The sequence below is a fragment of the Telmatherina bonti genome (genome assembly GCF_933228915.1).
Source record: "Telmatherina bonti genome assembly, chromosome: 18".
Taxonomy (NCBI): domain Eukaryota; kingdom Metazoa; phylum Chordata; class Actinopteri; order Atheriniformes; family Telmatherinidae; genus Telmatherina; species Telmatherina bonti.
The window spans coordinates 10,572,889-10,598,986 of NC_136616.1; the positions used below are offsets into that span (position 1 = coordinate 10,572,889).

A 26,098-nucleotide genomic window follows, 5' to 3' on the forward strand; every position below is an offset into this window, starting at 1 on the left:
CCCAGGTATTCCCCTGCTGCAGGATGTTGCCCTGATTACATCTTCCTCCCTCAGGGTTAATAAATTACACCATATATTTGCCAGATTTTTTTATTTTTAGCAACCATAATGCATTGCTGAAGATATAGAAAACAATCTGTTGTCACCACTCAGATAAAAATAATGAAGAACTGAAAGATTTTTAAAATTATTTTTAATTATAAAAAAAATGAAAGCACTGTAACTCCATGGTGGACATACTGTGCCAGTTGTGTAGCTGTCATGGTCCTTACCAAAAATGGCTTCTTTTTTTTTTTTTTTCTCCTTTCTTTTTTAAAGAAATACTAAACAGAACATGTTCTGTACTTATTCCAAAATAACACAGTCATCCTTTTAACACCATTTTGTTTAAAGCAATAAGCATATCACCACATATACTGACAGCAAGAAAACACATGAAAAAGATAAATGTAAAGATTTGAGCTGCGATCCACAGACCAGATCCCATCTGAATGATGGAGCAGGTTTATCCCAGACAAGGCCAAAATGTGGATGAAAAGCCTGATTTCCTTCAGGAACACCGGCAGTGTTATCTATGACCTCCAAATAGTGATGGAAACTTAGAGAGCATACTTAAGGAAATGTGGCATTGTTCTATGCTGATAATCCATCCACAAAGCAACGTCCACATCGCCGCCTGTAGGGTCACCTGAGGTGTTACCACCGGCGTGAACCATTATGTCACCTACCTGCACAGATATTCATCACATTTCCTCTTAACATTGTTCATGTTCCCATTCAGGAAAAAAGAAATAAAAGAGGACTTTGACAGGATGGAGAATTTAGCACATTCGCAACATGAAACCTTGACCTGTGTGAATCACAGTAAATTACAGACATGAAAACTCAAACATCTTCCAGGATGAAGAGAGGAGGCAGAAACTGACTAATCAAACGGAAATGATGACATCCAATATGGCAGAAGTCATTTCTCTCGGTGTTGGCAAAGAGAAAACCTTTTCTTTTTCCATCCCATCGTCTTTCTGTATTATGTTGTGACTCCATGTTGGAAAGGTCGGGGTGGGGGTGCCCTCAGGTCACAGAGTGAGCTTACAGTGACACAGTTCTTTGTACATTTGCCGTCGGAGCCGGGGCATATCCTGCTGCCCAAAACTGAACGGCTGCCCATGCGCCAGGCACTTGCAGTACTGCAGGAAAATGGAGGAAACGTTCAAGGTCAGGAAAAGTGAAAGCAGTAACATCTTAACAGACATGATTACTGGAAAAAGTCACAGAAGTCAGACCCTGAAGCTGGAAATGGGCCCAACATGGACCCAAGTCCTCCTGAACATATTTCTCTACAAACATTAAAAAAAAAAAAAAAAAAATCACCTGGAGTACAAAAGCTCCACAGTCACTGTCGTTGTTCTGGCGACCCACGTTCTGAAACACATCATGAACAGTGCTGTCATCAATCGGATCATCAGCCTGCCACTGAATCACAGACTTTACTCAACATTACAGGATGGACATGACAGGGAATTACCATTTTAAAAAAGCCTTTCCACCCACTCAAAAAGTCTTGTTGGTTTTTTTTGATGGCTTCAGCTTGAAGATACTTGAAAATATGCTGGAATCAAAGAAAATACATTTTACAGAACAGCCTGCAAAACATTTTCAACAAGGTGAAGGAAAGCTTAAAGAGGAATTTGTGAAGCAGGACTTGTTCTGAAGAACAAACAGAAGTGTAAACATCTGGAAGTGACTTGAGATGTACCGCGTACTGGCCAATCAGAGCAACACTCAAAAAAAAAAAAAAAAGAGAAAAATCACAACGGCGGTTGTTCATGTTAATGTGATGCTCAGTTTATTGGCTGAAATAAAGGATTTTCTCTTCTGTTAAATGAATAAAGCGACTCAGTTAACCTGACATCTTTAGTTGGTTGCTTCTATTTGTTAGTTGGACAAAAGGAAATTACTAACAATCATTTTTTTCTAAAATCTGGTATCAATAAATTCTGCAGAGAGCAAAAGACCTTTTTTTTAAAAAAATCTGGTATCAATAAATTCTGCAGAGAGCAAAAGACCTTTTTTTAAAAAAAATTGTTTCTAGAACAAGTTGAAGTCGTCGTAAACTTAAAGGACGTTACAAACATACAAAAAAAAAAAATCAAATCAATTAAAAAAGAAAAAGACATGCAGCTCTACGCCCTGACATGACTAGTCTTGGCCAAGTCGAGGAGATACCGTGTGCATCGCACCCTGACATGACTGATTTCATTCATGCTGATCTGGTACCGTCTACACCGCACCACCAATTCTGCTCATGTCAAGGTGAGACTGATCAATCTCTCCCATGTTAAGGGAATAGTGTCCACATCGCACACGGACAAAACTTTCTCCACCCATGTCGAGGAGAAGGCGTCAACAGCAGCATTAAAAACTCAGTAAAACTGTATCGTGGCAAAACGCCATAAATGTAGGAGCTCATGGTTAAGGTTCGCCTGTGGCGATCCAGATATAAGTATGCTATACATAGTTCGTAGTCCTGTTCAGAGATGGTAGAATGTGTCTTGTAGCACAAGATGTGCTTGTTCTGGGAAAACATTGAGTATAAATGCAGTCCTACCCTGTTTAGGACCTCCTATCCATATTAAACCAGCACTGTGACCCAATTCTTTGTGGAGGAGGTCTTTAAAAGTTTTTTTTTTTTTTTTTTTTTTTTTTTTTTAAACTGATCAGCCAGTGAGGAGAACACGGATCCAGTCCTACCTTTGGGCAGCGCCTGTTGAGGGTTCGCTGGGAGTCAAAGTATGTAATGGCTCGACGTGGAATGTCAACACTGACCAGTGACCAGTGGACTTCCAGGTGGATGGGAATCAACAACAGATCCTTCTGAAAGATGTCAACCTGACCCGACAGGAGAGAATGAGGTAAACATTCAGGTTCAGTTAAAGTTACTCTTGGTTACAGATTCAGCTTTGCAAATCAATTAGTTCATTATCATCATGTCCTTCACATTGTGAACCTTAAAGAAAACCCGACATAGATGCATCCAAAGGGACCTTAAACTGGCGTTTGCCACTTTCCACTCAAAAGGTTGGGACTGATAAAAAACTAACATAATTGGAGAATGTGTGCAAACTCTGACACAAACTCAGACACATGGCGAGGTGGTGAACTGAAGCCATTCTGCATCATGATTCCTCTCAGACATTGAGTTTCATTCCATATCAAACTTTGTTCAAAGGCAAACTTTACCACAGGCATTCAAACCAGCAGTGCTTGCGCTGGGAGGCCGTAACTAATTATCAGGACTGTTTAAATAAATTTAAAAAAGGCTTATTAGTCAACTTAAATTTTCCAACGTCCATACATTTCATCACAGCTTTCTAAGGAGACATTATCCTGATCATCAGGGGTGATGTGCAACAGATCAACATAAACTGTGAGAACATGTGAGACAATCAGACTGATTGCTGTAAAGAGGTGCTGAAGTCTGGTCCTTGAGATCTACTATTCTGCTACTTTTAGATGCATCTTTAACTGCGTCTCTAACTCCAGCCCTCGAGAGCTACCATCCTGCAGGTTTTAGTGTTTCCCCGCTGAGACACATCTGACCCAAATCAATGGCTCATTACCAGGCAGGTGCAGAAGATGACAAGTTGTTGGAGAACCATTTAACTAAGTGTCCTCAATGACACTGTTAGTATGACGACTAGATGCGTCAGATCTTCCTACACTGTGGAGGAACAGGCCAACATTAACAGGTAGTTTGTAACAATGTCTGGTTTTCCAAACATAATCAATTAACTGCACCCATATTTCTACAGGAGGTCCATTGTATGTAATTAAAAAAGCATGTGCATTCTGGTAATGTGTAATTTGTATGTTTCTAACATGTGCCTGACAAATTTAGTGGCACAATAGCCATGGGGGGCTCATATCATCCAAAGGTGTGCAAAATCATGAAGGCATGTGGTGTACTGCACAATGTGGCACTGAGGCATGGCCTCCATATCCTTCCTGGCTGCCCTCTGCCTCAAGCTTGTTCCATCCTCCATGAGAAGCCAGAACTTTTTTCTTGTTCTCGAGGCTCCGAGAAGAAAATTACGTCGTTTTGTTCTCGCGGACGTGTTTGAAGTTCTTAACACATCCGGCTGGCACTTTTTTCTTGCGGGGATCTGAGAAGTATAGTATTATTGGTCGGACGTGTGAGGTGGACGTGGTTAACATGGAGAAGGCATGAAGCGGAGTTGCTGCTTCCACGTTTTTGCTGTTGCAGGTAAAACAGATTGCTTTGCTAAAACAGCTGATCGAGGTGGTGAGAAAGTACGAACATTTTTACATGTGGCATTAAAACACTCGGACCCAGCTGCGTGCACGACCCACCCTGCCGCGGACAAAGTTGCTGGTTAAATATGAAACTAGAAAAGCACACAGAGAGCGGAAACCTCCGCCAAGCACAATGTTAAAGAATCCTTTTAAAACATTCCTGGATCCAAACGATGATCCGGATCACCACTAAAATATAATCAGTTCTTCATTTTCACATTTCCAACAACTCTTGAAATTTTCATAAAAATCCGTCCGTAACCTTTTGAACTATCTTGAGCACAAAGACGACGGTAAAAACATAACGTCCTTGGTGGAGGTAACAACCTGGCTCATTGCACATAAAAGCAGACATCGCCCCCCGCAGTGATCCCTCCCCGCTGCAGACGTGCTTCTCGTGGAGGATGTATGGACCTGACAAAAAAGAAGTTTTTTCTTGTACTTCAAGAACAAGAACTCAGTTCTTGCTTCTCATGGAGGATGGAACAAGTTTCAGACGGACGACCTCCAAGAAAAGAGGAATTTCCAACATGTCTCCGTGAGGATGTCGTCCATTGTATGGTTCATTTCTAACAAGTTCTACTAATATGTTTGAGAGGTCAAACGGCGCACAAATGACTTAACGTTTTCAACCCATCAGTTGTTACTCTTTGCTCTCGCAGAACGAGATTCGTCAGCACCCGTCCTCCAGACATGCCACGTGCTTGGTTGGCGTACCGGTGCTGGGGACCGGCTACTCACAACACCTCCTTTTATTTGTCAAACCACTACCGTGGCCATCAACCCTCCCTCACAAACACATCCGTTTCTGCCTCAGTGAAATTGTGCGTCTTTGTCATTGTTACCCATGAAACAACACATATCTGCTGTAAACGCACATTTTGTGCTTCGCGGTGACCATATGTGGCTGAATGTGGGCGCGTAGCAGGCAGAACAGGCAGAATTTTGTATGAAAGCGTTGAGCCGAATGTGTGATTTTTAGAGGGGAAATTGCTTGTAGGAGCCCATCCACATGTTTTGTTTAATTTTGGCGTCCGTCATTTCCATCTTTTGGGTGTATACATATGTATACTTTTATGCTCAAGTCAGACAATGTTTTATAAAATGACACTCCTGGAGAACATCCAGAGTTCTACTTACATTTTTTGTCCATCGTTTAACTCCTTCATATCCTTTAGTCCTTAGCTTATCATAAAAGAAGCTGTTGAAAAAGTGGACCTGGGGAGGACAGTAAGAAACTGTAAGGCAGGGAACTGATTCGTTTCCAGAGATGCATCATTTTTCCTGACCCACATTAATTTGTATACAGACTGTAACTTCCTGTTCCTGTCACCGTGTTTAGTTAGGGTTTTATGGAGAACAATTTGTGGCCTTCTTGACATATTTGGACTAGTAATGGTCTCGAATACATCTTATTTTCTTCCATCCTTGTTTAATCATCACTAACAGACACAGATGGAAAGATAATGATGACAGGAAAAGCTTCTGGTTTGGACTTTGTGTGATGTGGATGAAAGGAGAGACTATCATGTCCACATGGGTTAGGTGATGAGCATCCCTGGTTTCGACTTCAGTGGAAAACGAAAAGATGTCTGACAATTTCCTGTCTTGTTTTCTTACCTTCTCCGGAACAGAGTCCATGACCAGGTCACCGTACATGTTCATCACCTGGACGCAAAACGGAACATCTTATGGTGATATATGTTTCCATCTTTGCTACATTAATAATATTTTGATTTAAATGTTTATTCTTCATTAATATTGTAAACTTTGCATTTTATCCAACTCTGGTAAAGGCAAGTCTTTATGTGAAGCAAGTTTCAGGTAGAAAACAAGTCAAAGTGCTTTACATAAAAACATCAAAAGAAATGATGGGTGTTTTGAAAGAGACATCAGCACAAACAGCAAAGATCATAATAAAATTATAAATCAGATTAAGATCATTAAAAGCAAGATTATTAAAAGTTGCCGTGCAGATTTCCTGCATAGGTGCATGAGAAATGTTGTAATCCTGGACGTACCAAAATGTGATGAACTTTTTCATATCTTTCAGGCAGCGTTTATTCAAAACCATGGCAGTAAGTGTCTGATGAACTGCAGAATATTGCATTATGTCTCCGTCTTTATTTTACTGTTTAGTAGAAGCTAAATGTGGCTAGCTGAAGTTTCCAGGGTAGAAACCAAAGCTAACTGACTGCTTAAACACTTTGTGCAAGTTTGGTTGCTTTGCATGCAATAAATACATTTCCTACAATATTTGTAAATATCAAAGAAGTATCAGAACAGTTACCGTAATTTTCAGGCTACAGAAAGAATCCGAATGTTAGCTGCATCTCCACCGAGTGCACAGCAGCTCTATTTCCTGATTCAACAGCAACATTTATCCCCTACATGTATTTCATGCATTTCTCTTGTTTTCCATGACGACGGTACGTGCATGAAGCGCAAAACAACTCATCAGCCAGTAAAAATCCATACATTTGGCTCATCGTTGTTTTTAGGCTGCAGGATTCAAATTGTGTAGAGGCTATAGCCCAGAAATTACGGCTTGGTTTAGTTTTATGGTTTTCATTCGCTGTTCAATAGGAAGTAGAACTACTGGAATGTCCTATAACCTGAGGCCCAGTGCTGATGTTTTCATAACAAGTTATTGACATGAGTTGTGCCAAAGGTTACAGACCGTTTCATTCTGTGACTGTTGTGTGGCCTGTTGGAAATTACAGGTTTAGCCTCTCTAGAGGCCAAAAATTACACGGTATCCCTTTAAATGTAAACCTCTTTATAACATAGTTGCACTTCTTTGGGGAAAATCTGTCATTTTCATTGTTTATAGTTATTAGACTGGTCCAATGCACTGAATATCAGAATGACCTCAAAAGTGAAACCTGAGTCTGACCCTCCTCGTGTTCGCCATCATTCTTTACAGATAAAACTAAAATTTTGTTATATATAAATTCTTTAACATGTTATACCATCATTCAAAATGTTGATTCCCTCCATTTTTCTAAGGAGCCGAGTCAGGCTCCCCAAACAAAGCTGTTCTTCTGACCTAGATTACCGCACTGATATTTTAATGGTTTGTTTCCAAGTGGATCGCCATGCTTTCACACTTTACCTGATCATTGAGCCAGTTCTGTCCATACAGAGTTCCCAGGTCATCCATTGTCAACACATGTCTCTTGTAGTTGACTCTGAATGTTTTAGCGACTGCTGTGCCTGATGAACGCTGGAAGGACTGAATGAGATGTTGAACCATTGCCTTCCTAATTAAAAAGACAGACAGACATTCATTAGCGACTTAGAAATCTGTGTTTCCATAATTGGTCATTTCAGGAAGATTCAATAAAGCTTCATATAAAATGTATAAAATCCATAAAAAATCCTGATGAACCTCAACCACATGAAAACCAGATCAGAAATGATCCACACCATGGAATCATCTTCAGATACTGGACATGACCTCTCCATCTGGACCTGCTAAGACCTCCTGATTCCAGACCTGGTTACACAGCTTGACCAGAGGAATCCAGATCGAAAGATGGTTTTACTGCTGGACCAGAGGAATCCATTTCCAATTGGAACCAACTCCCAGTAGAAACCCAGTCTGTCTCAACAGGAACCAACTCCCAGTAGAAACCCAGTCTGTCCCAGTAAGAACCAACTCCCAGTAGAAACCCAGTCTGTCTCAGCAGGAACCAACTCCCAGTGGGAACCCAGTCTCAGCAGGAACCAACTCCCAGTGGGAACCCAGTTTCAGTAGGAACCCACTCCCAGTAGAAACCCAGTCTGTCCCAGCAGGAACCAACTCCCAGTAGAAGCCCAGTCTCAGTAGGAACCCACTCCCAGTAGAAGCCCAGTCTCAGTAGGAACCAACTCCCAGTAGAAGCCCAGTCTCAGTAGGAACCAACTCCCAGTAGAAACCCAGTCTGTCCCAGTAAGAACCAACTCCCAGTAGAAACCCAGTCTGTCTCAGCAGGAACCAACTCCCAGTGGGAACCCAGTTTCAGTAGGAACCCACTCCCAGTAGAAACCCAGTCTGTCCCAGCAGGAACCAACTCCCAGTAGAAGCCCAGTCTCAGTAGGAACCCACTCCCAGTAGAAACCCAGTCTGTTCCAGTAGGAATATCTCGGTTAAGCAAGGTAACTTCCAGAAAGATTCAACCAGTAAATGTTCCCATAAACTGGATCAAACCAACCTGTGAGGCTGAGAGAAGCTCTCACTGAAGATGTCCTGAAGTTTCTCTATAATATCCTCCACGTGGACGGGAATCAAACTGCCGTACTGCTGCAGAGATTCTTCAAGAATACCTGTGAACAGAGGGGAGTTAGATGGACGCCACCTTCACTGCTTCCGTCCTCATTAAGACGTTTGCTGTTATCTACCCGTCACACAGCTGGTGTGTTCCTCACTGAGAGATACTTCTGCTGGTTTGAAGTCCATGTCCAGTCTTCCTCTGTCCTGTCTGTCCGAGGAAGGTCCGTTTATCTGTTTATCTACCACAGACACACAATCATGGTTAACCTTCTGGTTTTGGATCAGTACTGGTACCGACAGCACCGGCGATCTGTTTGCAGCCAGAACCAAAAAGTGGTACCTTTGTAGGAGAACTGCTCTTCGTTGCTGTCCTCCTCCTCTTCATCACTGTACAGAGACAGCTGACGCCGCTTCCTTTCCTTGTCATACTGCCTGTTCTTCTGTCCTCGCCGACTCCACTGGGGCCCCTGGGAACATATCCAGCGGGCCCTCTGGCGCCAGTTCTTCCAGTGCTGGGCAAGGCGGACTCCGAGGCCCCCGTGGGACCGGAGTCTCTGGAGCCTCTTCAAGGCCCGGTACCTGCTGAGGTGGGACCGGAACAAGTCTCTTCCTTCAGGTGGGGAGAACATGTCGTCCTCTCTCAGGGCCTTCAGCGGTGATCCATGATGCTGGTGCTGCTGTGGAGGATGCTGATGAGCAGAGTCTGGCCTGAGATCTGGGACAGCCCACTCCACTTTCTCTTGGTCTTCGACCTCATCCATCTCTTCTTCCCCCTCCTCCTCGTCGTCATCAGCATCATTCCCATCCCAGCCCTTACCCTGAAATTCCAGATCTTCTGAATACAGATTGTTTACTTCTTCATCACCTACTGTCTCCACGCAGCCAGTTCCTTCCTCCTCATCGTCGTCCTCCTCCTCATCTACAAACTCTCTTGTCCATAGTTTGTCTTTCTGTCCAAGCCTGAGGTGCATGGGGCTGGACACACTGTGGCCCGACACCGGGTCGATGAGGTGGTGGTCTCCAGGGATCCCACCTAAACACAGACATGGAGAATCCTCCAGTCAGCTGGATTCAGACTTTCAGGGTTTAGCAAACAGATGTTTACCAGCCTGTAGCTACCTTTAAAGCTCCCACCTCCTCCTGTGTTGTCCTGGCCCACAGCAGTCAGTCCCAGGTCTCCCTGCCAGCGGTTCTGGGTCAGGCTACCGCCACTGTCTCGCATGGTCCACGGACAACCCACCACCTGCGCCAGCTCGTCACCTGGAGACAGGAAAAGACCTCCTGGGTTAGTCTGTGCAGTCAGACACACCTTCTCTCGACAGAAATTAAGGACCAGGGCTGATTTTGGTGTAACACACATTGAAAAATGTACAATATGGGTCCTTTAAATCCAAACGTCGCCACCTCTGACTCAGCATTCCAGTTTGTTTTCTAATGCAGTACCAGACATGTCACATCTTATAGGTCGACAGAACGTCACGGCAGACACTACAATAAACTTAGGTCATACCAATGATTACGGTCTTAATTTGAATTTAACACAAATAGTTGGGATCATGTAAAAAATGGCAGCAACACATCTGAAAAAAGTTGGAACAAGGGCACAATAAGGTTGGAAAAGTAAATACAAATAAAAAACATCTGGAGGAGCATTTGAGAAGTCAGATTAATTGGCAACAGGTCAGTAATATATAAAAGGAGCATTTCAGAAAAGCTGAGTTTCTCATGTCAATCTGAAAAACATCCCTCAATGCACATAAATGGATGTTTATTGAGATTAAAAACATCTGAAACTGGTCAGTCTTACCATAACTTTGATTTACGACAGGCAACTGATGCAACCTCAATCTAACTCCTGTATAAACATCAAACTGGAACTTTCCCGTGAGTTGCAAGATAAAAACTTATGTTTTCAACCACTACTGATATAAACCACAGCTAGTTTAAAAGTCATTCATTGACACTTCAAAGCTAAAATGTGAATAATTGAAGAATTAAATTATCAAGAATCATGTTAGGAAATAAATATCAGGAGCATCTGAGTGGCTGATCAGAGGTAAGATTTCCCATCAGTGCCTTCAATGTGGCTGCAGCAGGTCAAAATCAGGTTAATGTCAACACTCTGCAAAGATCTCTACCAAAAATGTCACAGAAAACCGCTCATCAGCCACATGTTGAAGTATTATAAACAAATAGTTTGTGTACAGAAGAATAGTTTAGACTAAACATAGTCTGAATCCAGAATCCAAGTTTCTGATGGCCATGTGCGCGAGAGCCTGACACGATCTCCCTCCTCCGCTAAAAACAGGATTACACAGCTCCATAAAAAAGTGAACACCGACCATAGTTACCATGTAAAGTGCAGAATAATGTAAAGCAGCCTTTGATAGTTGAGGTAAACCAGCTCATAGTTCATGTTTCAGGAAATACCTATGCTAAAGCTACTAAAACAGCGGCCGCCAGTCTCACAGATTCCGCTTCAACACTCCTCATTCTGCGTGTTAAATGTTAAATTTCACACGACTGAACCCTAAAAGCGCTGCTCTACCACGAGACACAATATGCATTTAGTTAAAACCCGGAAATCCTCAGTTTTCTTCTAATCTGTTCGCGTTAGTATGTTAGCTGCTAGCCGCTAACTGTATGAAGCAGGATTAGCATGCTAGCAACAACTAAACCAAACAACCGGCGCGTGCATGCATAAGGTTTTTGCATGTGAGGTTTGAAAGCTTACCCTTTAGGGGCAGATTTCCTGACTGAATAGTGGATATGTTTGTTAGGTTGTTTTATTTTATCTGAAACCGAACCGACACTAATCTGTAGTATTGTTAGCTCTCATTCAATTAAATCAGGTGTGGAACAGCCAGATGTCGCCCTTTTTCTTCTTCGGTGGTCATGACAGCAGGAATACAGCAGCTCCCCAGCGCCACCTGCTGGACCAGAGCAAAACAATGTGAAAGTGCCATAGACTGTATATCAAATCAAATCAATCAAATCAAAAATCCTTTTTTTTTTTTTTTTTTTTTTTATCACCGATGGGAAACTCAAGGTTCAAGCCAGCTCGTCCAAGGTTTGACATACAGACATTTACATCTGACAAGTTTACAGAACGAAACTGAAACGTAGGCCCTGCAGCCAGTTTTTACCAGTGCTGCCTTATAAATGAAGAGAACATGACATGAGGAAGGATGGGTGGTGTTGAAAAAAAGAAGTATCTCTACACTTCACATCCTTCACGGGGAAGGATAAAGATGCAACAATAAAAACACACTTCTAAACATATGTATGTGTATGTATGCATGTATGTATGTATGTATGTATGAATATACAGTTATACAGTGTATAATGCACTGTTTATACATTACAGTGTATATACTTATTCAGAATATACATTTTATATACAGTCTATGGAAAGTACATTCAGTCAGAGAGGCAAATAGAGCGAGAAGGAAAAACATTTTAAAACCCTACTGATCCCAAAAGTGAGTTTATCAAGAATTTTCCTTTATGTCAGTTATACATCATGGATATATATATATATATATATATATATATATATATATATATATATATATATATATATATATGGTAGTGGCGAGTTGTCTCTATGATGGACTACTGGCCTGGCTGGCAGGGTGCACAACGTATTTCACCTGATATCAGATGGAATAGGCTCTGCTGCCTACATCGATGAAGTTACACGGATGGAAGGATGGATGGATGGATGGATGGATGGATGAATGAATGGAAACAGCTTTGTTATTGTCATTCAAAATACACACTAGAAGTGAACACATGAATGAAATTTAGTTGCGGCTTTTGAGACCAGCACTTGAGGACACATGTATTTAAACTTCACTAGAATAAAATAAAAAAGGTACATGTATGAAAAATTATAATAACAAAAAGTTTAAACACCACAAAAATCAGATAGATTTAAAACCTCACAGTTGAAGTTGGACAGATAGACGGATACACAGACAGACAGACAGACAGACAGACAGATAGATAGATAGATAGATAGATAGATAGATAGATAGATAGATAGATAGATAGGTAGATAGATAGAGTTCCCTTGTATGAAGCAGAGCGTAGGTGAGTACGCCCACCAATAGGTTTATGAAACGAAATGTTGAGTAGGATGAGAGAATTTCTTACAGTTCCAGTAAGATTCCTCTTGGTGGCAGCAGAGAACCATCCTGATATTCCCTTTCCAGGAAGATGGAATTTCCTGATCCCGTAATGAGGAAGTAGGTCCTCACAAGTACAACTGTGAAGATATTCATGTTCAAGTATTGAATGAAAAGCGGCACTGTCATTTTACTGTATTTCATCATGTTTTTATCATCACTTCTTCTCTGGCTCATTAACATCTGGTTTTGAACCAAACCAATCTGACCTTTAGATCAATGTCTTTCTACCACTGTGCTGTGGCACACTGGTGTGCCTTGAAAGATTGACAGATGGACCATGGGAAATTATCCTATTCAAGATATTTTGACAAGAACAACTTTATAATTTTAATATAGGCTGCAGAGTTTAATTTTTCAACATTTTCGGTTCGTGGTGTGCCCTTTGATCTTTTCGATGAAACAAATGTACCTTGGCTCAGAAAAAGTTGAAAAACACGGCTTTAGAGGATGAATTTATTCATGATACAAAACTTTCTAAATCTTGCTTAATGTCAGATGCAAGTTGATTTAGTTACAGAGGAGGTTCAGATAAAGATAAAAGTAAAGAAATTATGTATCAGCCAAAAGACAAATTTAAATAAAAAGTCCATACAAAAAGTAAAAAACTGGTCTGTGTGGGGTTTAGGGTTGGATACGACTTAAAACAAAGAGGGATGATAACATAATGATGATAAAGATCAGGTACTCTAGCAGAGATTTGGGAACTTCAGGGATCCGTGCAGTAAGGGCGCATTCACATCAGCTTTTTTTTACTCAAATCCTAGTCCGTTTGCTTGGAAAGTCCATTTCGTTTGGGGAGCTGTGAATGCGCCAAACAAATTCTGATTCTGACCAAAGAAGCAGACTCGGTCCGCCTACAAACGCAGACTTGTTTCAAGCGGACCAAATACAGGAAGCAGACTACAAAAAAAGTCACTTCTTGCATTTGATGTAGCATTGCATTGTGGGTAAATACATAGCGATGGCGTTAAGGGTCTTCTGCCTCGTCTGTTGTTCATACTACGCCCATTGTTACAGTATATTTCTGCAATATACTTGCATAAGACACAATATAAAAACCCAAAACAGGGATATTTTTGTGCTCTATGTTCAACTCACAACTCACAACTTCTTCTTCACATGGGTCATTTTCTACATACTAGTGCAGCACCACCTTTGGTGGGAATGGGGATATATTATTCTAATGGTTTGGCGCGTTTGACCAAAGAGCAGCTTGAACATGATCTCGGTCCACATGGATACACCCCCAACAATTGAGACGAATTCCCAATTGGACAGAGTCTATCTATCCTGATGTGAATGCACCCTAACTCAGTTGCTCCAAGAAATACTCCTAGGGATGTTGCTAGGACTATATTTAAAAATGTTTCTAGGACTTTTCTTAAAGCTGGATTTATACTTGCATCTGCATATGCTGGGGTAGCTGATGCTGGTGTGGTTGGTGTAGAATATGCGAGTACACGGCATTGTGTTGCAGTTTTTCTTCCGGAGTAACCACGTAAATTTAGCTAGAAGTTCAAGAAACCCAGAAACACATAGAAACCAACCAATTACAAGGGATCACTGCCATGTAGGGTGGGGCTATGATCTCAATATTAATATCACTATTAATTGAACAGGTTACCTCAGTTACGATTAATTAGCAATTATGCCAGTATCACTTTATTTATAGCCCTTATAACTAACTAAAAACTTGATGGCAAATATTTTCAGAATAGATGAGCAGTTTTCGTGAAATAAACTAAACACACATCGTTTAAATATATGGTCATTCGATTAATACTTCTCCATTTAATTAAGACAATATTTAAATTTCCAAGCATTTGAAATAATTGACATGAACAAGATTACATCAATTACTGGTTCTCAATGTCTGTTTTGATTAATTTCCATTAATTGCCAAGCCCTAGTGACATGAAACTGTCCTTCAAACAAGGGTTCATATCAGGTCTTTGTGGACCTATGCAGAATGAACAGCTGTGGCGCCTTACCAAACCTTACATAGATGCTGAATCAGTCTTAATCCAGCAACCGCTTGTTCTTAGGACTGTTTGGGCATTTCCAAAGAAAGGGTCTCATTCACCCAATGTTCTTACAAACTAATGAAAGGAGTAGGTGGGTAAATGATTTAGAGTAGAATTTATGTCAAGTTAAACACAAGCTGTAACCTTCCGTAACAATCTGTAAAGTTAACGTTTCCCATCCACACCATTATAAGTCAACTCCACCACCATTCATATTTAATGTGATTTGGAGTTCTAAAATGTTCCCTTCAACAAATGAATGTATCAGATGTGGGGTGGAGTGTATGGTGTGTCCCAGGCAGGTCAACCCGTTACAGGATCTTAGAATAACATCCTTCAACATGGTTCATCTGGTTTTTCTGAGTCTAGGTGGCCCTTCTTCAGTTTCTAAGCCCATCCCCCAACTGCCCAACACACATTCCTGTTAGCCAGCCCTTGTTGGTGCTGGATGGTAGAGTCGGGTGGATGGATTATGAGAGTGTGAGGCTCGTAAAAGGCCTGCCATGGTCTTTCTCTGTGTGACGGATTGCTGAGAGACTGAACAGGCCTGCTTTGCATGAGAAGAGAAGGCAGCAGGGGGAAGAATAGAGGTCTATTCAATGAGGCCTGTCAACTAAAACCACCCTCCTGCACCAAACCCTTATACTCACCCCTCATCCATTCCTTCATCATTTCATCTCTCCTCCTCCTCCCTTGTTCTCCCTCTACAGTCTCCAGGCCTTTCTCCTTCATTTTGTGGTTTCGTTGGTTTGTTTTCATCAGCTCTTTCTCACCCTTCTGTCTATTCCCACCCCCCTTTTGCTGCCATCTTCACTTCTTATTTAATCCTACTTCATTTCTGTCAGATCAGAATTCCCATTCTTTCCATCAAATTGTTTTCATCTTCATAGATTTTACACCATTTCAATTCTGCCCTTGTTTTGTGGATATGGTGAATAAATTTAATATTCAAAGTGCCTCAGCTTTATTCAGACATGCTGAATAAAATCTACATTTGGTTAAATGCAAGTTTAACATTTCTCCTTTAGTTTGGGTAACTAGAGAGCAGCAAAATATTCACATAAGACATATTTTGTAAAGTGATGAGGTGTTTGCACTACTAGTCAACATAAAACATCATTTGCATCCAAGCACACAAAATAACTAAAATATCTTCCAGGATGTCTGTCCAGGATGTTTAGTTTACATCTGCAAAAAACACTGTTTTTTTTGTTTGTTTTTCAAAAAGTTGGGACTCTGAGTAAAATGTAAATAAAACTGAATGATTCACAAATCTCATCAACCCATATTTTATTTCCAAATTCATTTAGAATCTAATTGCAGCAATAGATCTGTAAAAGTCGGAACGGGGCAACAAAAGACTGGAAAGTTATCAGTCGCCAGTTAAAAAGCCTGCACCTCCACTGTTATGAGGTTGCATTGATGCTAATGACGCTTATGACGTGGGAATCTTCTTCTAATCCTGAAAAGTGCATGAAGGTATTAGAGCAACATATACTCCCATCCATGTCTCTTTAAGGGAATGTTTTGCAGATTTAAACAAGACAATGTTAAACCACATACTACATCCATCACAACAGCGTGGCTTCATAGGAGAAAAGTCCAGCTATTGAACTGGCCAGCCCCCAGTCCAGAGCAACCTCTGCACGTAACGCATTAACAAATAATAAAGTAGAGATGTAATGCTGATCCACAATGTTAAATTTTCTCCCAAATACCAGAAGCTGATCCAGAAGGCTGCATTTAGTCCAGAACATTGCATTTGGCTAAAAGGGTTGCATTTGGTCCGCAATGTTAAAGATGTCCAGAATGTAGCATTTGGTCCAGAAAGTAGCTTTTGGACCAGAATGTTGCAATTGGTCTGGAAGATTGCATTTGGTCCCGAATATAGCATTTGGTCCAGAATGTAGCATTTAGTCCAGAAAGCATAATTTGGTCCAGAAAGTAGCATTTGGCCCAGAGTGAAGAGCTTGGCCTAGAAGGTCCTGAAAGTAGCAATTGGTCCACAAAGTAGCAATTGGTCCAGAAGATTGCATTTGGTCCACAAAGTAGCATTTGGCCCAGAATGTTGCAATTGGTCTGGAATGTAGCATTTTCACTAGAAAGTAGCATTTAGTCCTGAAAGTAGCATTTGGTCCACAAAGTAGCAATTGGTCCGGAAGATTGCATTTGGTCCACAAAGTAGCATTTGTCCGGAACATTGCAGATTATAGCATTTAGTCCAGAAAGTAGCTTTTGGTCGAGAAAGTAGCATTTGGCCCAGAGTGAAGAGTTAGGCTTAGAAGGTCCAGAAAGTATTTGGTCCAGAATGTTGCAATTGGTCCGGAACGTTGCATTTGGTCCAGAAAGTAGCATTTGGCCCAGAATCTTCAGAAAGTAGCATTTGGCCCAGAATCTTCAGAAAGTAGCATTTGTTCCAGAAGGATGCATTTGATCCAAAAAGTAGCATTTGATCTAGTATGTTGTGTTCGGTCCACATTCTGAGCTGAATGTTGCATTTGGTCCAGAAAGTTGCAGTAGGTCCAGGATATTGTAGCTAATCGAGAATCTTACAGTGGGTCCAGAATGTTGACGTTGGCCTATAACACTGAAGCTGATGCAGAACGTTGCAGTTGTTTCAGATTTTTGCATCAGCATGGAACGTATGTGGTTCAGAGTTTTGTATGTTGTCTAGAACAGCCTTTCTCAAGCTAGGGGTTGGGACATGGTGGTAGCAGGATCATTTCAGGGGGTCACCATACAGTTGTAAAAAAACAAATTTATTAAGTGAATTTGATATTCCTTATTAGGGTTATGAAATTAAGTCATAAATGCAATTTGTGGTTTAAAATATATTGTCATTTTAATTTACTAGTTGTAATTGTAATTGTTGTAGTTGTAATTGTTTAGCACATTGCTGCATAAAAAACAAAGTTATTCCTCATGCCATTTTAACAATTTAGGATTCGGGTCTACTATTTGGCAGAGATAAATTTGCAGTGAGTATTATGAATTTCTAAAAAAAAAAAAAAAAAAAGGAAATTAACATGTCTGGCTTGTAAAACCCAAAACTTGTTATGACACTTCTGTTTCAAATTGAACTATTTCACTGTTGTTATGTTATCATTAACTTATATCTCAACCATTTGCTGAAAACTATTAATTCTGATTATTCTCATCCAAAATGAACAGAAAAGTGCAAATTAAAAAAAAGACAAAACCTTTTTCTCTGGGATTTTTCTTCATGAATGAATAAATGAATTTTAAAGGGGTGAAAATTAAAATTTGTTAGTATCTCGGCAAGAGAAACTGATTTTGGGCATCTAGGTTATCACTGTAGAGCAACAAATCTACCAAAAACCACTTGAACCTGCTTATTTATGTAGATTCTTATATTTTTCAAGCCTTCCATTTAGAAGATGACGGCTACAGGGTTACATCTGATATTTGGTTCACACTCCTTCCCAGTGGTGGTAATGCACCAAATCTTTCAATGCCCAACTCCAGAAAACAGGAAGAAGTTGTTTTATATAAATTATGGCTGAGTGTACACAGAGCGGGATGGAGGAATCTAATAAACCTGTTGGTAGAAATTTGACACTGAACAATGAAAACGCTGCACCTAGAATTGGTCTACAAGACTGCATTTGTTCAAGGAGGTTGCATTGGTTTCAGAACGTTACATTTGATTCAGAACATTGCAGCTGGTTCAGAAAGTTGTAGCTAGTCCAAAATGATGCATTTGGTCCACAACATTGGAGTTGATGTGTAACAATGCATTTGGTCTATGACGTAACAATTGGTATAAAACATTAAAGCTGGTTCATTCATTGATTTTCTGAACCACTAAGTCTAATTAAGGGTCACAGGGAAGCTGGAGCCTATCCCACCAAACACTGGGCGAGAGGCGGGGTACACCATGGACATGTTGCCAGTCCATCGCATGGCCACACAAAGAGACAAACAACCATTCACGCTCACACTCACTCATAGGGACAATTTAGAGACCAATTAACCTAACATGCATGTCTTAGGATGGTGAGAGGAACATGGAGTAACTGGAGAGAACCCACACATACACGGAGAGAACGTGAAAACTCCACGCAGAAAGACCACCGTTTCAGCCTCCCATTAAGATGGTTCAGAATGCTATATTTGGAACACAACATTGAAGCTGGTACAGAATATTGCCTTTGGTCCAAAACATTGCATTTGATCCAGAATGTTTACCGTGTCCAGAAAGTTGCCTTTGTTCTATAAAGCTGACGCTGATTCTTGATGTTGTCTTTGGGCCAAAACACTCCATTTAGTTCACAACACTAACGCTGATCCAGAACGCTGCAGCTCATCCAGAATATTCCATTTTGTCTAGATTATCTAAGCTGATCTAGAATATTAAATTAGGCTCCGCATGTTGCATTTGGTTCAGATCATTGCTGTTGATCCAGAATTCTGCATCTGGTCCGGAATATTGCATATAGTTGCATGTGCATGAGGTCCATAACATCGCCTGCGAACATTTTTAAACAGAACATTGTAGAGAATATTTTCTTTGGTCCAGAACAAGGTTTCTTATTCCAGTCCTACAAAAGCTGTAATCCAAAAGGTTTTCAATATATTAGTTTTTTGACACATATTATTGTATCATGCATGAATATTGCATTTGGTCAATAAGCATCTACTCAACACATAAATGATAGACAGTATCAAAAGTCTCAAAGATACAACTGCTTATGATACTAATATTTTCTGTTCTGGAGAGAATTTCCAACAGATTATCAAGGAAATCACCTCAGAATTAAAATAAAGGTAGGATATTACTATTACTACCATTAGATTTGGACAAAACAAAGTTTATGCCTGGGAATCACAAGAGAAACCATGAAATAAAGTTGTGATAGAGGAAGTAAATGTGGATTGACTTAAACAGGTTCGGGGTGTGAAAATCAACCACAAGATCTGTGGAAAACTGCATGTTCAGAATGTTATAAAGCTAATTTATAAGGAAGTTTTTCAGTCCTCAGTAAAGCCAAATACTTCCTGAATATCAAAACAGTACTTATTCTATAGCGTTCACTTATTTTGTTATATTTTATTTACTGTGTGGAAGTTTGCATATGCCTGGACTACACCACTGCTTGGAGGTGAACGTGCTGGATGTGGAGGTCCTGGGCTGGTGTGGTTACACATGGTCTGCAGTTGTGAGGCCGGTTGGATGTATTAACAAATTGACTGAAACGCCTTTGGAGATGGCTTATGGTTAAAAAATAAAACATTGAAATCACAGGTAACAGTTCTGATGGACATTCCTGCAGTCAGCTTGCCAACTCGAAGCTCCCTCAAAACGTTTGACATCTGTAACATCGTACTGTGTGATAAAACTGCACATTTTAGTGGCCTCCTATTGTTGCCAGCCTCAGGCTGGTGCTCATGATATCTAATCAGCATCTTGACATGCCAGGTTACATTTTGTCATCATCAGACCAAGATTAATGCAGGAAAAGTTATCGACACATTGGGGTTTTATATTGTATACCTATCAATGGTGTTAGCTTTTATGTCCAATAAACGGTTTAAAACGATGGAATTATCATTGCATGATTCATGTCTAAGTTCATGATATTATATCAGCAGCTCCAACTTTTTTCCTTTTTTTGTAAATTTGACCCGAATGTTGAATATTCCTAACTTTTATAAGTAAGTGCTCTAGATGTTCATAATGCATGTATAAGCAGTGGTGTAGTCCAGGGTATACACGGGTATACGGAGTCAGAATTCAGTCAGAACACTTCTAAACCCCCCTGTGATGCTGCTTTCATAATTACAAACATCCCTACACATGTACCTACGTTGCCCAGCAGCTCAGATAAGGTTACCAGTACGTTACACTGGTGCAGTTAACCATTAGCTGCATTAACTTCAGCCTGAACATAGATATAATACAGATATATATGTCTATGAGCCTGTCTCCAGTCTGTGTGCCAGTACTGGTTTAGCAACTTTTCCTTCCTGAAACCGAAGAGCAGAAATGATGTGACGATGAGCAAATATATTGATGGAGTTATGTAGAGTAGTCCTACATGTCATTCTGGGTTTTTTTTTTTTTTTTTTTTTAATAAAGGGCAAAATATTTAGAGTATAGCCACTTCTTGAGGGACCAGTACACCACTGCATAAGTATTTGCATGAGTATACAGATGTGTGTGTGTGTGTGTGTGTGTGTGTGTGTGTGTGTGTGTGTTTGATCAGTGGCCTGTCATGAAATGTGTTCAGTCATCCTAAGAGAGGGTGTTCTTATGTTGTTGTCCAGGACAGAACATGGTCCTTTTGAGCAACACCTCTTCTGAGTTTTTCATCTTTTGGATTATAAATCTGTGATTAATGTCAATGTTTACTTTTTATTTTATTTACTTTAATGCTGCTTGTGTTCCTTTTTCATGTTTGCAGTTTATTAATAAAAACATTTTGTCAGCCTTCGGTGGTCCGGTTCGGTCCAACAGTCTGTGGGACAGACCCGAGCAGGAATGTCCCCCTCCCGACTCCTCCGTCATCAACAAGTGTCTCGCGCAGCGTCGGAAGCCATTCAGATTCAAATTTGGACTGAGCCGGCCTGCACGCGGACAGGGGTGTGTGTGTGTGTTTGTGTGTGTGTGTGTGTGTGTGTGTGTGTGTGTGTGTGTGTGTGTGTGTGTGTGTGTGTGTGTTTGTGCGTGTGTGTGCGTGTGTGTGAGTGCGCAGTCAGATGAGTGTGTGATGCGGGTCTGGCAGGTGCTGCTCGCGCTTTTCAGTCTTTCACCATCAGACTTGGAGGAGACCTGGTCGGATGTGGATCATCAGAGTCCGGCTGTGACGGAGTAATTAACTAATTGGACCCAGCCGGTAGAAGCTGCCGGGAAACCGAGCCAGAAGTCTCCTGGTGGACGGTGTCTGTCCTCAACTTTCTGTCCAACATGTACAGCCTGATGGAGCACGAGCTGAAGCCAGCTGCTCAGCAGCATTCCCACCAGACTTCACCGGGAATGTCACCGGGAATGTCCCCGATCCCTGGGAACCTGAGCGGGAGTTTGGGCAGCAACGGAGCCGCTCACCCGAAACCCGCATGTGGACCCGGAACAGACCCTATGGACAAAGTGAAGAGGCCAATGAACGCTTTCATGGTCTGGTCCAGGGGCCAGAGGCGGAAGATGGCCCAGGAAAACCCCAAGATGCACAACTCTGAGATCAGCAAGCGGCTTGGAGCGGAGTGGAAGCTGCTGACCGACGCGGAGAAGAGACCTTTCATCGATGAGGCCAAGAGGCTCCGGGCGGTCCACATGAAGGAGTACCCGGACTACAAATACAAGCCCCGCCGCAAGACCAAGCCGCTGCTGAAGAAGGATGCTCCGGTGGGAAAGTTCCCGCTGTCCGCAGGGAACCTGCTGGCGGCTGCAGCGCAGAGTCAGGGCGGCAGTCCCCGGATGGAGGGCTACGGATGGGGTCCCGCCGGCGGATACACCGGGATGCAGGGCGAGGCGCTGGGATACAGCCAGCAGCTGCACCGGTACGACCTGTCTGCTCTCCAGTACCCCCCCGGGATGACAGCGGCGCAGACATACATGACCGGAGCCAACTCATACAGGTGAGCAGCACGTGAGCTCACCTCTAACACATTCACAGTTCCAGGAGAGAGAGAGAGAGTGTGTGTGTGTGTGTGTGTGTGTCAGGAATCCAATTCATACCAGGTATGTCGGACTTTTTTTTTTTTTGCTTTCACACCACATGTTTATGTGGTGACTAACTCACTTTTTAAAATGTCATCGGCAGTGATGTCAAAATCACATGATGGTTCCTACTGTGCGTTTCAATCATTAAGTTAGGTTTAAAAATGTTTAAGAATATAATGAGAGTACCCAAACCTTTAGTCAACATCCAGACATTACTTTTCCAGAAGAGCCTCATCTCTCGGAGATTATGAAGCTGAAATTATGTAAAATGATTGTGTGCTGATAGACATGTCCATACCACCATAAAGGCCAACCAGAAGACCAAAACGGAAGGTACAGTGAGGCAAAAAAGTATTTGAACGTCGAGATTTTGCAAGTTCTCTCACTGAGAAATCATGGAAGTGTCCTAAATTTCCGTCTGAGGTGCATGTCCTCTGTGAGAGAGATAATCTAAATAATCTGGTAATCACACTGTATAATTAAAAAAAAAAAAAAAAAAAAGGTAAGTTACTGCTTCAAGAGTGGGAATATATGTATGTATGTATATGTGTGTGTGTGTGTGTGTGTGTTTTCCCTCCAGCTGTTTTTTTTTTTTGTTTGTTTTTTTTAAGATAATTACCTATAGTTTACTATTCAAATATTATCCACTCAGGCCTAATTCCAACTCGGCCTGTTTTTGGTGCCACTGTGCATCTAAAATGTTTTCTTGTCTTTATTTCAGCCACAGAAGAACATTATTTTTGTTCTTTTCAGACACAGAACTTTCTTCTGGCTTGTTGATCTTTGGCTGCTCCTGATTGGACAGTAATTCTGATTGGTGGAATGTTTGACAGGAAGTGGCTTCATCATAATTTCCGGGTCTAAATAGGTCTATTAGTATTGATTGTGATCATTTTTTAAGAATGAAAATGGGATGAATAATGGTGTTATCATTGATCATTTCTTGTGGATTTATAGTCTCTTAATAATAATAATGAAAAAGGATGATTATATGATAATAAACACTACATTTTGTTGCTGATGGGATATAAATGTCACTTAACTATATCACGAAAAAAGGTCAAATATCCCCTTTTATTCCAATTACAATATACTGTTCCAGAAAAACTGGGGGCAATTTAACCCTTAAAACTCCAGACAGACATTTATCAGTGATTTTGACCAAAGTTAACAATAATTTTGCTGGACATCATAGTTAGGATATTTATTCATCAGCCATCCCATTTAATATATTTCCTGGATAGGAGAAACAAGTTCTCCATCCAGACCGGAGGAATCTGGTTTCAACCCGGGTCTGAACAGATTCACTTGTTCAGAACAATGAAAAGTTTCTCCTGAAGCTGAGTGATCATGGATGTTCCACTGGAATATTTATCAGAGCAGCCATCTGTGAAATTTACAGGAGGTGGAAAGTCTTCTGGTTGGGACAAAGCTTCGGACGAATGGAGGGGGGGGGTGTTTGTGGGTGGCCTCAAACAGAGCTGCTCCGCCTGCCGTCCAGTCGACCTGATCAACATTCCGGGGAATGCCGCATGCATAACAAGTAGGCAGCAGTTGTTCCACAGGCTGGAGGAACTCCTAACAACAGATCCGGGCAGATTTCCCATCGCTGATGTTGTTCATGTCCGACTATTAAAGTTAGAATGATTGACGAAAACTAAACCAGACTGGTGGAACTGGTCTGAGAAGAAACTTTAAGGTATAAAAGTTTCACTGACACAATATTGTCCTGGTTTCAATGAACCATCTGAGTCCAGTCAAAGTAAACTGTTGGACTGGAACTTTTCCCGACAGCAGGAAAATCCTGACTGGTTCTGTGCATAAAGACTGGTCTGAAAAAGACGTTCAGTTTATTTCCATCTGACTCATTTTGATCAACTCTGAAACCAGAAACAGGAAAAAAACAAAAACTTTGAGTTGTTGGATTATTAAACCAAAATCTGACAATGAAATACTGGATTCAGTACTTTTGTGTAACATTGATACCACAAAGTTTTCTCCCAAAACTCTGCTAGATCTTCCGAGCCCGCTCACATCCCATCACCCCTTTCTCAGAAACAGTGGTGTGTATTTCTTATTGGTATCTTACCGTTCAGGTGATTTATGGAAGTTTCCAGGCATTTATATGCAGCTAAAAGGTTGTGGCCACCAAATGTAGTATTTATTTGGAGACAATGGTAAATCCACATCTAGGATCAGACCATTATTCATGCTGGTGCCAAAAACCAGCTGAGCTGGTTTTGTGGGGATGGTTGGTAAATGGTCGCATAAATAACTGAAATAGGAAAAACCAGCTGGAGAAAAAAAGTGTAAACGCTTTCCTGCTTCTGTTGATCAATTTGACTTCATTTTGGCCTCATAATCTGACAACTGAGGCTGTCCTGACAAATGACCGGGTCTTTACTGGGATTAAAGGGTTGAACTTCTTCATGTGTATTTTTCATGTTTAAAAAAAAAGTTTTTTTGCGAAGTTTGAAGGTGAATTCAGGTGATTTAAAATTCAGACATTTTCACTTTGGTTTTCATGTTTATAACCTTGATGATCTGCCAGTCCAACTTGGGGCGGCCTCGGCCCAGTCAGGACCAGTCATACTCTTCTCTGCTCTGGTTGCCAGTTTGATGTGGTTTTAATGGTCCGTCTTCCTTCTGTCCACAGTCCTATGTCCTACAGCAGCAGTCCCCAGCAGCCCAGCCCTGTCACCATGTCCATGGTGAAACCAGAACCAGTGACCCACTCACCCTCAGCTGGGACGCCAAACCATCACCGGGGCCCGCTGCAGGGGGACCTCAGGGACATGATCAGCATGTACATCCCTGGACCGGGAGGAGATGCCTCAGATCCCGGGTCCAATCAGAGGGGCTACAGCAGCGTCCAGCAGCACTATCTCACTGGGACCGTTCCACTGACTCACATCTAGACCTGCAGCAGAACTGGGCCAGTCTTCAGGCTGGAGAGTCAGAAGATGTCAAGTCCTGCCAGAGATCTGGTGACGTTTTCACCTCACCAACATCTGTCTACTCTTTCCACAAGAGAACTTCTCCGTTCACTTCTTCAAACTGGTTGGACTGGTTCCTCCATGGACCTTATGCTGGGCTCAGTTTGACCTGAGGGGCTAAAGTCAGCTGATCCAGATCAGATTTTGTCCCGGTCTCATGTGGACTTGGCAGACTTGCAGCTGATGATCTCACCAACTTGGTGGACCTGTGGACTGCTGTCTGTCCACAGCCTGAAGCTCAGCCCACCTCGGCTGGTGACCACCGACTCACCCAGCTGAAGTTCTGCTCTCTAGTTGTTCTGGACTTTGTTTCCATGGAAACGGACTTGTTTTATGCAAGATGAAGACCTGCTGCTGAGGTCTAGCTTGGACCAGAAGCAGGGCTGGATTCTGGATCAGATCTGCCGGTTTCTTTTTCCATGAGTAGTTTTAGATTCGATCTTCTCTTGTTTTCTTACTTCCTGACAGATCAACTTTGATCTTCTTGTTTCTGTGAACTTAGATCCAGTTTTTAAAAGTTCTTCTCCTCTAACTCTTTTTTTTTTTTTTTTTTTTTTTTTTTTTGTGGGGGGGGCTTTGTGATGGCAGATTTTTATTCCTTCCAGCCGGATGAAACTGAACCTGAATGTGGACCA

At 41.5% G+C, this 26,098-nt stretch overlaps 2 protein-coding genes across 3 annotated transcripts; one reads left to right on the forward strand and one right to left on the reverse strand.

The window, feature by feature from the left end:
- Nucleotides 1-253: 253 nt before the first annotated feature.
- Nucleotides 254-11,416, reverse strand: senp3b (SUMO specific peptidase 3b). Of its 2 annotated transcripts, none has more exons than XM_079257571.1 (12): nt 11,304-11,416; nt 9,704-9,829; nt 8,910-9,602; nt 8,698-8,808; nt 8,511-8,622; nt 7,430-7,577; nt 5,935-5,982; nt 5,455-5,532; nt 2,752-2,889; nt 1,526-1,609; nt 1,372-1,422; nt 254-1,187 (listed from the first exon to the last, which is right to left on the reverse strand). In XM_079257571.1, the coding sequence occupies exons 2-12, from the start codon at nt 9,789-9,791 to the stop codon at nt 1,077-1,079; spliced, it is 1,662 nt and encodes a 553-aa protein (XP_079113697.1). In that variant the 5' UTR covers nt 9,792-9,829; nt 11,304-11,416; the 3' UTR covers nt 254-1,076. The 2 variants fall into 2 exon arrangements, with proteins under 2 accessions (XP_079113697.1, XP_079113696.1); XM_079257570.1 differs by having other exon boundaries at nt 9,689-9,829.
- A 10,298-nt stretch (nt 11,417-21,714) lies between these two features.
- Nucleotides 21,715-25,385, forward strand: sox19b (SRY-box transcription factor 19b; the record flags this gene model as incomplete). Its single annotated transcript, XM_079257576.1, has 2 exons — nt 21,715-22,382; nt 25,124-25,385. 2 exons carry the CDS (start codon nt 21,715-21,717, stop codon nt 25,383-25,385), a joined length of 930 nt encoding a protein of 309 aa, XP_079113702.1.
- Nucleotides 25,386-26,098: the final 713 nt, after the last annotated feature.